At 38.0% G+C, this 12,098-nt stretch overlaps 1 protein-coding gene across 2 annotated transcripts in view; it reads right to left on the bottom strand.

The window, feature by feature from the left end:
* The window catches only part of BPHL (biphenyl hydrolase like), an 18,214-nt gene extending 6,116 nt beyond the window's left edge, over positions 1 to 12,098 (bottom strand). The window contains exons 1-4 of one of the 2 annotated variants that reach the window (XM_082047107.1): positions 11,983 to 12,098; positions 8,941 to 9,044; positions 6,351 to 6,517; positions 2,249 to 2,402 (exon numbers count right to left, since the gene is read on the bottom strand). In XM_082047107.1, coding sequence (XP_081903233.1) covers positions 2,249 to 2,402; positions 6,351 to 6,517; positions 8,941 to 9,044; positions 11,983 to 12,047 — 490 coding nt within the window. In that variant the 5' untranslated portion in view covers positions 12,048 to 12,098. Of the gene's footprint in view, positions 1 to 2,248; positions 2,403 to 6,350; positions 6,518 to 8,940; positions 9,045 to 11,330; positions 11,423 to 11,982 lie in introns of those variants that run through there. The other variant, XM_082047106.1, reaches the window with a different exon arrangement.

Here is a 12,098-nt window from a genome sequence, read left to right as displayed (position 1 = left end):
AGCAAGAAGATATAACCCAGTACTGTCAACACCTAATATGAGTAAGTTTTTAAACCAGACTACAGACGTGTATTTAAAATTTGAAATTGCACTGAAAGTTTTTAAATAATTCATACTACGGAAAAGATATAAAAAAAGGCAGTTTTATGATCTCTGCTGGGGTCTTTCTGAGCTGCAGAAGGATCATCTTGTTATCGTGGTCACAAGGAACAACAGAAAAAAAATAATGATCCAAGGACTCAGTCCTAAAACTCCTGATGCTTCTTTTTGAAGGGTTTGCAGAAGAGGAGCTCAAGGAGGTATCTTGTGTATAAAAAGGGGACTGTTTCATAACGGTGTGCCAGGGCTGGCAATTATTTTTAATATCCTTCAGCCTTTTGCTTTGGCTCATGGATGGAAGTTCTTCCATCCTACCAGTATTCAGAGGAAGGAAGTTCTTACTAAGGCATTCCAGCAGGCTGACATCATGGTACATTTGCCATGATCTTACAGAAAAACAAGCAACTCTACTTAGTAGAGCCCTGTGATTCATGGCATGCTGGCTAAAGTTGTACAAATAACCTGACCCTTTAGTTATTTATTTATCAGATTTACCTATTTTTTCCCCTCAATTTTCCAGTACTGTTCACAAACCAGATATCCACAGGGATGACTTTCACTAAACTGTATTTCAGTTGTACAGCCTTGTATGGATAAAGCTCAAAACAATGTTGGCATAGTAGAGAACCTGAAAGAGACCTGAAAAGTACTGAATCACGAAACAGCAATGTATGCTATTAGCAAAACTTTTGACTGGTTTCAGATGGGAATTCAGGGAAGAAAGGAGCAAGGTGTTAACAAGCAGAGCCTGTCCAGCCAAATGAGAAAGGTAGCAATGGTTGAAAGTGCTTTATAGCAGGATCGGATTGGAAATGAGTTTGCTTACTCCAGGCTAGCTGTTACTGTTTCCCTTAAAGAATCTCCTGGTTTACCTTTGTGGCTGGCATTAATTTAATAAGGGAGGGGGGAAGCCAATGTTGAAAGGACATAGATACCAAATAAATGCCTTTCTCTCCTACCAAACCCCGCCCTGCAGCTGAGATGCCCCGATGGGTTGGCTGTAGGCTTGTACTGCTCCTCCCTGAGCTCCAGCACCCAGAGAGAGATGTTGAAAACACCACCATGAAGGGGTCAAAAGTCAGCATTGCTGTGGGTGTTCTGTGTAAAGTAAGACTTCTTTATTTATTAATTTATTTTACATTTTAGCCTTTTGGCTGATACTGACATACATTTCATAATTATAGAATAAGAACTTGATAAATACAAAAGCATGTAAAGAAATAAAGCATCACTTTCACAGAGCTAAAAAGTGTTTTTCTTACTGAACTAAAAATATACTACTACTAACAGAAGTGCTTTAGTTTAGGTAAGTACATATGTGCAACACATACACTTGTAATTTAGCTGAAGACAGTCAGATTTCACAGCTGGTATAAATCAACCTCCAGTCATTAAAATGATATTATACTGAGTTACGCTTATTGCAGGCCTGTGTGGTTAACTTTTAATTTCAAAAAGAAAGATGGTCCCTTTCTGAGTTCACTAGCAGTTTTTGCTGTTTTCCTTTAGAGTGACAAATAATCAGATTCTATTTCACATGGCTGGAACAAGGATCAGAAATCCCACGCTGCTTTACTTTGCAAAGGTTTTGTAACCACAATAATTAACTTCAAAGGAATGCAAATTAGAAAGGCATCCTGGGACACTCGCTTGAATGATTTATTTGCTTCCTGAACTCAAATGGTAAGTTATGAGCTTGTTTTCTTACTGTCTATGTATTATATAGGCCCTAGGGGCAAAAGCTGTTATGTGCTAGCCCAGTGATTTTCTGTGAACCTTGTTTAAAGGTTGTACAAGACGTGAGAAAAGAAATCAAGCCTGAGGTCAATAGTATTATTTGGAATTTATTTTTAGGAATTTGTTACAGCAACAAAAATTTGACTTTCTGAAAACTACTGATGAGCTATTATAACTTATGCTTTTCAGCAGCTTAAGTTGGTAAGGACTTGTTAAAAAATCTATTATATTACCCCTAGAGTACCTGTTAGGGAGTTTCTCACTATGACTTTAATCTATCCCTATACTTAGAAACCTGGTGAATTTTGTGTCCTCAACTCTGTCTCTACTTAGCTGTTACATGACTAAAATTCCTAGGTCAAGAAGAAATGAAAATAAATCTTTTATGATACGATATTCAGTTTGTACATACCATTATAAATTCTCACATCCTCTTGAGTAACGCTGGCATTTGCTCCCCAGACAACCAACTTGTGGATAAGTGTTGGATACTTTGCAGCTGCAATCAGGGCTGTAATTCCACCATCACTCCACCCCAACAAAGAGAACTTCTTAAATTTCAGTGCCTTGATTTGTACAAGAAAGTTATGTGCAAATCATCAGCTGGTTGTACAAGCAAATACCAAATATTTCTTGAAAAACTAACTGTACAGATTTAGATGCAACACTACAGTTGAACTATAGTTAGCTTTCGTAATTAGAAAATATAATTTTCCTGCTACACATAAAAATACTTAAGAAAAGGTCAATTATTTAGGAAACAAGAAATTATACCTGCCCTTCCAACTTTCTACGACTATTTAATGAAACAGGCAGTAGCCATATTAGATTCTTGCTGCATTTAGAAAAGCTCTTTTGAACTTAAGAAATGTTTCTCTACAACAGAGAGTAAAGACCTTTCCAGAGAGCCTGACGGTATTAAGAATCTGCGGATTTTCATGGTATAAAGTTGGCAAAGGCTATCACAGTGTGGGATGGTATGTAACCCAAGACTAAGACGAAACTAAAAAGAAAAAAAAAAGGTTTAAGACTTGAAAAATGGAACCCAGTTATCTAATTTACTGATGCCAGCTGATCTAAAGAAAAACCTGCTCTGTAACAACCAAAAAAATGCTTAAAGTATTTGCTACATGATTGTATCAAATTTTAGTGCCTAATTCACATTTTCTGAAGCTTTTATGTGCATGGTGAATTGCAGTTCAAAACATTAATAATGAAATTCCTCCTCCTCAAAAAGGAAGGCTCAGGGCAAAAAATATGACAACCAAGATCTTAACTCATTCTGACTTGTCCAATGTTTTCCACTAGAATTTGAAACTCTTGTTTCCTCATATATCACAATCTATGGCAGGGGGTACCAGCAGGGACAGGAGAGAGGATTTTGTGTGTCTGATATTCAGGATGCAAAGGGTGGGAAAGGTAAGGATGCTCCGGAGCAAATGCATCTGCAGGTTGTACAGGGATGATATTCAATAGTTAAGCAGCATTTGCAGTTTTGCATATAGAGATCTCAGTTTGGAAACTCTTTTGCAAACAAACATAAAGATTTCAAAGGGATTTGTTGTTGTTTTTGCAGAAATTACAGCCTGTTAGGTATGATTAAGGAAGACAATGTACTTCTGGAGGAAAAAAGAGCAAGTTAGTTGAATGGGTTGTTTCGGTGTTTGGTGGTGGTTTTTTTTTTTGTAAGTCCAGGCCTGCTTTCTTTGGAGAGAAGAATGCAAAAATGTCAGCAATGAGAGAAACAACTACAGAAAGATAAAAAGCAGTTTCTAGTCTGGAAACTTAAGTCCTGCTTGTAAACTCGGTCCTCAGGTGAGGCATAACTTTATCAGTCAACTTGATAACTAGTAAGCTTCTACTGCTATCAGGTTTTTCTGGTTTTGGCTTCTTACTTGGTATTAGGCTTGCTGTAGTGTTGCTCAATATTACATTTCACCCAGCTAAGCCTGAAAAGAAAATAAAGTAGGGAAAAGAAAGGGACCTGTAAGGTAAGAGCTGACAGCAAGAGAAGAGAACTTTGAATTTCAGCAGCTGATCACAAGCTGGCTCTGGCCTGCTGAAAAATCAGTTATCTGTGACGAACTTTGAGTGCTGAGCTGCTGAAGGGTTACTGGTGTCTTGGCAAGTTTCAGGAATTGGCGGCAGTGCTTGTAAAGCTGAAGTTTTTGCTGTTGCTGGCGCTGTTCCCCCACTGCCAGTAGCAAATTACAGATCTCAAAGTTGGCTGATGAGTGGAATAGCTGGTTAAATTTTTTGTTCTGCATGCCAGGTTATTTACCAGTGCTTCAACTGCAATCTATTTGCTTCCAATATTTCTCTTGTTTACCAGCCATTATCTTGTTGCATTCTTTGGCTTGTCTCAGGATGCATTTCCAGCAGGAGGAATTTAACTTAACCTTTGCAGCCTTCCAAAAAACAATGTGATGTAACAGATGTGTTGGATATGGTATGCATGTTTGCTTGCTTAAATCTTTAACTACTTACAGTACAGGCCTCTACCTAACACTGACAATAACCTGAGAGTTGGTTGCACAGCTGGTCGCACAGCTCAGGTCTGTGGGTGATTTTGTGCTGATTTTACCCTGTAAGTGAAATCTCCTCCATCCCAGACTATGTGAAATCCAAACAAACGATCACATATGCTATGATAGGAGTAACTTAGAACAATGAGTTGCAATGCAACAGCACTCTGCACTGAATGCTTTCATTGGATCACAGGGAGTATATTACAAGTAAGGGTTGCAGCTGATCTACAAAAACTTGGAGAAGTTCAAGCTCATCCTTTCACTAGGTCAGCAGCTCCATAAGTATCAATACTAATTATTTCCATAATGATTGTTTTACTGTTATTGGCCTTTGCTGGCGTTAGGCATTGGGATGGAGTGCAGCAAGTGGCCTTATGTGCATTACACTCCTTTTATTTCAAGCAACCTCCTTCAGAGAACACATGCGGTGCCAGAAAGCAGACTTGTCTGAATCAAGGTGCTAAATACTCTGCAGAATTCCAGTTTTTGTTATTTCACAGAAACCCTGCAGAACTCACAGCTCCAGCAGAGACACCAGAATCTGAAGGAACCTTGAATAAAGGTTCTGAAGTCTCACCTGTATGGATGGTTTTTTTGGCCAAGATGACATATGTATATATATCAATATAAAGCCCTCTGTAGGAGTTATGACTTTGTTTTCTTCTGAAAATCCTAGCCGGGATGGTTCCTGGGGATTTCTGCTATCCTTTATGTTATGCTAAAATAGAAGCAAGTTACCCATGCTTGGAAAGATTTTAATAACTTGTTATTATATGCTTACATCAATAAATATCTTCAAAAAAACAGGATGCTCTGCCTTATTTGTTTTGGCAGCTTTAGGGACTGGTAGGCTGTGGTCCTGTTTGACTGGAAGCTACATGGTTACATACTCTTTGGGCACAGCTCTGTTTTCTTTTTTGCATTTATTAGTATTTGAACAGAGGCAGGAAAGGGGCTTTCAAACATTTAGACTGGAAGTTTGTAACCTATCCATGGCAGCATCTTTATTTTCTTTGTTAGTGTAGCAGAAGGAATTGGTGACTTACAGTGCAGAGAGATTGCTTTTATGGTTACAGGGCAAAACTGTGTCTTAATCCTGATTCTGCTGTCAGACTTATTTTGTTTTGCGATGCAGAATGCTCCAGGAAGGCTGCATTTCCAGTTTCAGATGGGTTTCTGCAAGGTTTCTGCTTATTAAATACAGTTGGATTGACTGTCTGAATCTTGTCTCATGTTTTTGGAATTTTAATGCTTAACACGGCCAAAGAGGCATAGCTTAATATAACAAAGCCAAAATAATAGTTAAAACTAAAACAGAAAATGTTAGCACTTATAGGATGGAATAAAAGAGGAACACAGAAACACAGATTTGAAATAAAAAATTCTGCAAGATGAAGAAGTAATAACAGCTTTAGGCCATATTCTTTATAATCACAATAGCTGTATTAGTTCTTAAGATCTGGTACAATCACAGGAACCCTTTGAATTCCCACAAACATAATTCCAGTAATATGCTGTAAAATGCAAAGTGTCAAGTTAATTTTAAAAATCAAATGTTTCTTGAAATTGAATACTCAAGGCAAAATGCCAAGACTCTATTAGATAGAGAACCTTAATGTTTCACTACTGTAATCCCTTCAGTTAGAGCACTTGGCAGAGACTTCAATTTTATATACACTTTACCTAAACTTACATGATTCTTGGATGCAAACCTCTTAGGGCAGGGCCTTGGGATGAAAACATATTGCTTTATAATTAATTCCCACTGCTAAACCTCTGTGTATACTGCAGAAGAGATGGAAGCACTATTTTCCAGAATAGTGTGCATCTACCCAGTTTTAAGCCTTCATTTGTATGCTCTTTTACTTAACTTGCTACCTGCTGGAAACAACCTGCTTAACAATACTCTTCCTCCTTCTCATAATGTAAGGAAAACAGTTTTTAAACATATATGTAAAAAATAATAAAATCTTGAAATAGATTTACCTGCATAAGATCCACAGCATCTTTTGCATCTCTCTCAAAGAAATCTGGAGGAAAGTCACGAGATGGAGGAATGGACTGTCCATATCCCCGAGGATCCCAAGCAACAATTGTGAAAAGTTGCTTATTCATAGACTTAAGCTGTGGTCCAAAATCAGTTTGACCACTCCCTGAAACATAATTTTTCAGTTACAGTAACCACCATAGTATACACATAGTATACATACTCTAAATGGAAACCTGGGGAAACTTTTACCTTAATTCTAAAAAAAAAAAAAGAGATGATTCATCAACTGCTGTACACTTTATTTCTAATTGTAAATAACCATTGCAACTCTCAGAAAGGAAGTACCAAAATAAAAATCTTTAGAACTACCTACAATATTCCCAGAGCAAACCCTTTCTGGCCGATGTGTAAGCTTATCAAAACTTGTGCTCTACATGGATGCTTTAAGAATCTTAAACTGAGTTACCTGGGTAGGGATTTCTCTTTAACAGACTTAAAGCACTAGCATGGTCATTGCTGTTTGTCCAAACAGCACAGAAGAAACTGAAAGAGGAGGAATATACTGACTCAAGCTACAAATTTGTAGGTGAAAAGCACTGTGCAAAACATTTGTTATTATTTGATAAAATACTTCTATGAGAATAAAGCTCAGCTTAAGGCACCAGTAAATACTTCTTTGCCTGAGGAGACAGTAGTGATATAAAAGCAAAAAAATGTAAGTTCTGATTTTTCTAATACGTATGTTACCAAAATAAGCCAAATGTAGCCATTTTTCTGATGCAGAACAGTTTATTTTATATGTGGCTCAGACCTTCAAAGAATTAAAAAATTAAGTACTCCAGTCTATTGCACTAAGCTGTCTATGAACACTAGCATGAAGGTAGTAAGACTGAAATTTATTTCCTATTTAAATTATGGTCTTGTGGTAACAGGATCATAAGCTACTTGGCCTGTTCAGATTGAGTATATTCAAATGATGTACATCAAATATCAATTTGGCTATCCATTGTTATATTAAAAAGGCCATTTAAGGGCATTTAAGATTTTTTTCTGTTTACTTGGAGAAATATGTCCTCAGATACCTCCTCCTATACCATCAACTTGTCTAAATGATAAAAAGGCTGTATACAGCATACCATAATGAGCTGACTACAGCCTGACATGATCTCTTCTCTCTTGCAATGCCAATTAATAGCTGGAGTCAGAAGAAAAATATCAGGTTGTTTGAAAAACACCAATGCAACCTGATTAATACTAATCACGATTTCTTACACAGGCTTTGTATGACTCTCTGCACTATCATGCATATGCTTGCTATACTATATTGTTTGTAACTTAAAAAAAAATCCACAAGGCTGAAAGCATATCTGAATGCTGTGTTTTCTTAGTACTTTTCTAGTTAAAAGGGAAACATCATATTTGTTTTAATGTAATTTACAACTAACTTAGAGACTAATTCTGTTTAACTAAAAGCACCTATCTGGTTGCCATGACACACTAGTCTGTTAATACTGTAAGTACTATACAATAATATTGAAAACAGTATCAGTAGAAAAGGAAGAAGTATGTCCAAGTCGGAATGTAAAGCCCACCCCCACATGTTGCCCAAAAACATAAACTTAATAAAGGTAAACACATTAAGTCTGACTATTAAAGTTTGTAATAATGATAACTGAACAACATATGACTACCAAAGCACCCCTAGCATTAACTTTTTTCCACCCTTCCCTTGAGAATTCTTTGAAAGAAAGAACCACTTCACAAAGACTTGAAAATATTGCTGCCAAGAAGAACAAATGTTTCCTGCTCTTCACTTCTTGACATGCTATCATCTCGATCCAGCAACTGAGTTGTGTGAGCACAACTCTGAGCACAGTAATGGTCCTACTGACAGCCTGCTATGAAGTAAGTCTGATTGGTTCTTTAGAACTGCAAGAACCCAGGGGATAAAAAAAAAAAAAAGGCTGTGTTAATTTTAAAAGATTGTTATCAAAAGCAGAGGTCTCAATGGACAGATACTGCTTAGTTAGCAGAACCTGTTGCCAATCTCAAAAAGCCATTGTGAATCTTAATGATGTTGCCCTGAATAACCAAAAAATGAAAACACATTTTTAAGCAAAAAGCAAGTCTCAACTATGCCTTTTTCGCTATGATAATGAACTGCAAGTGCTGTATTATGCCTATTAATTCAACTGGAATGCACCTAGTTTCTAAAAAGGAATGCATAATTCTGCCTGTGTAACAAATAAAGCTGACCTGATTTTTCCCCTGTTGTTTTGCACCTATTTTCCACCTGTGCTGGGCAACCCCTTTATACAGTTAAATCCAAAAGTGTGAGTGACAACTACACAAGTCCAAGACATTGTGTAAAAGGTGCCTGGTGAGATAAATGAAATCTTGAGAAACTGTTAACTGACTGTAATAACTCTGCCTTTTCCTAGCTGCTGTATGTGTAGCAATTTTTTAAATGACCATGTTCCATAATCAGATATCAAACATATTACAACATAGTTTTGTGCATGCTAGCTTGAGATTGGATGGCGAAAGAGTTGGGCGCTCCACAAAGATAAGACAAAATCTCCAGACCTAGCATTCCAGGAAGCAGAAGAACTGCATGGCTTCCTTCTCCTGTCTGCTGATAATGCAGGTTGACTCCATTCACTTGGACTTTGGCTGATGTTACTGAAGTACTAGGGATGGGGGAGAGAGAAATAGGGAAAGATTCAGACAGTTAATTCTTATTACTACATGGTCATTCAAGAAATACAGAATAATTACTTTTTCTAGATGTCAGTGACAATACAGTGAGATTTATATGGGTCACTTGCCTTTCAAGGGTGCACAGAAGACTAAATAAAAACTTGTTAGGAGCAGAGCAGTACCCAGTTGTAACCGCTACATAACATTTGTACTTAGGTTTCAATAAATGTAGTTAAATTACTTAAGTTAAATGTGAGGAAAAAAAGAGACTTGACTGCAACAAGGGGAATATAAAAGCAGCTTCCCATGGCTACAGAAATGTGTCGAGAGAAATATATGAGAGGAGAAACCCCATTCTGTCATAGCATAAATTTTGAAATGGCTGCTGTTCACCTTGTTATTACAAGGCCTCTCAATTGCCAAAGAAATCACAATCTATTATTATGGTTCCCCATAAACCAGAGGGTCTAAAACAAAAACCACCTTGCACTGGGATAAGGGTGGAGAAGAAGGATGTGATAATAATATTTCTGTCAGTGTAATCTCAGCAGGATGTAATGCTCAATTGCAAAATACCACATGACCAAAAAACCCACCCACTAAAGAAGTACCACAAAAACTGATTGTGGAAGCCTCTTCTCAGCCCTGGCCGTTATACCCCAACATCAGCTTTCAGTACAAAGCAAGACATATGTGTAAATGCAAACAGGTAATCTGAGATACCATGTCTAGATACAAACACCTGGTGAGAAAGCAAAAGCAGCACAAATTGAAGGTATCCTCTTAACAGTACAAACCATTGCAAGGTCTCCCAAGCAAGTTTGTGTGGTAATGGTTGCAAGGCAGCCTTTCAACAACCTAATTTTATTTAAAGGTAGTAATATGATATTAATTTTGCCATTTGGCTACCTAATGGTTAATCCTGCACTTCTCAATTTACCTAGATAAATGTTCTTGCCTCATGAATTCAATCAATGTGAATTTCACACACATACTTACAGAAATGTTGTTTTCCAGTCTTCCACGTAACAATAGTATCTATTTCCTTATATGTACCATGCAACTTACTAAAAATTCAATTTTAACATATAAAATCTGAACTAACTACAGCATGTAAGCATAGTCTCAATCATATAGAGACTAAAAAGATGGATTAAAGGTAAAAAATCCCATAAACTGAAATTTTTGTCATAGGGCAAATGAAAATGGACTGTTTTACAGAATAGGATCTGCTCTTTCTACCTGTGCAGATCTGTGGCAAGAGCACAGCTCAAAGAAACTCATCGTGCCATTATGACTTTAGTGAAATTTGCTGAACTATTACGCAAATGTGATTCAAGTGATTAGTTTGACTGTAATGTTAAACCTCCTTTAAGTCCATGTATCACAGCTGATGTGGCTTTAAACTTCATAACTTGAATTCTGAAAGTAGCACTCAGATGGCCTTCTTATCCCTTTTTGAATACCTGAGTTTTGCCTTTTTCTATTTATACATTTTTTTAATATATACCGTCTCTTGGTTTGTCACATACTTCAAAAGGCTATTTTATCCTAGTTCTCACCACAGCAAATGAGCAACTTGCTCTTATAAATTTTTATAGAAATGTGTTGGTTTCTTTTGTCTTGCCGTTAGTAATTGCCCCAAACATTTCCACTTCTGACTAAAACGGAAATAATGACCATCTAGCTACCTTTTTCTAAAACAAAGGTAACCAACATGTAATTTAGGCAAGGGATGCATATTCTGCTTTCCTGACTCAGATGTGATTTTTTTAAACAGTTTTACATTATTTAGGATTAATTATTAATATCAGGGAGTTGAGAAATTCACAGGTTATGCTGTCTTTCTGTTCTTGGATCATAGTGTAAAGTTCAATGAAATTCAGGAGTTTCATGTGCAGAGTACTTTCAATACTTTCTGGACTAAGAACAAATTAGTTGTTTTTTGTGTGTGGGTATGGTAGTGGTTTTTTTTTGGTGGTGTTGGTTTTTGGTTTTTTGGGTTTTTTTTAATGTGCTGAGACACTGCACTGGAACTAGCTACACCTAAACCAGATTGGGTTTTCCCCACACCAAGCTTCTTTGAGTCTGAAATATATTCAATATGGATGTCAGCATGAAGACTTTTGTAAAGTTTTCTTAAAGACTGCATTTTCCACTGGTTGGCATAATCAGAAACCATGTTAAAGCAAAACCAAACACAAAACTCCCACTATGTTGTAACTGAATTAGTAGTGTTAAGATACATAGCTCTTTGGGAAGCATTTAACATATACTGCCTATGTTTACCAAGACGGCACAGATGCAGAGCAGGCAGATCTTGTACTGTGCCTTGCTGGAGGCCACACTTCATCTCAGGCTCTGTAGGAGCAAGCTTAATCTGCAAACTACCTTCCTGTTCCAGCTGTGCTATGACAGAACCTAGTCTTTATCTGTGCAAGGAAAACAAAATACAGTATTATGTCTGTTTTACTTAAGATTTGCAGAATAAGCGGTATTATATACATATTACATATATATATATGTACTCTCTTCACAACTTCAGCGGCCTCCAGGGAACACCTTATCAGCGGTGGCACAGAAGCCGGGCGTTCAGCAGCACGTCCAGCCTTGCAGGGGAAAATGGAGCCGCAGAGGTGACAGACGTACGAGAAGTGGCTGTGGAGCTTTGCTTGCACAGCGAAAGCAGCGAGAGAAAAAGCTCTTCGCCCCCCCCAAAGCGAGACGAGCCTCCCTGAGTAACCGCAGTCCGCCTACAACCAGCGTTCCCGCCTTGTCCCTCCCCACAATCTACACCCTCTCTGCTAAAACACTTTGTTCACCCCGCAACCCCCCGGTGACAGCCACCCGGACCTGTCCAGTATCACATTTCCTCAAGCCCCGGGCGGAGGGGAGGGAGCTTGGGAAGTTGGCGGCTGTGGCTTTTACCCGTAGGAGGCGGCCGGTCCCCGGCACATGAGCAGCGCAGCCCGGCCTGCGCTCCTCCAAGCCATATCGCCCACCGACACCGTCCTGCCGAGGAGGGGAGGAGAGAGGAGGGAAGG

This window comes from Streptopelia decaocto (assembly GCF_964273445.1).
Source record: "Streptopelia decaocto genome assembly, chromosome: 2".
Lineage (NCBI taxonomy): Eukaryota > Metazoa > Chordata > Aves > Columbiformes > Columbidae > Streptopelia > Streptopelia decaocto.
This window is presented reverse-complemented; position numbering and strand designations above follow the sequence as displayed.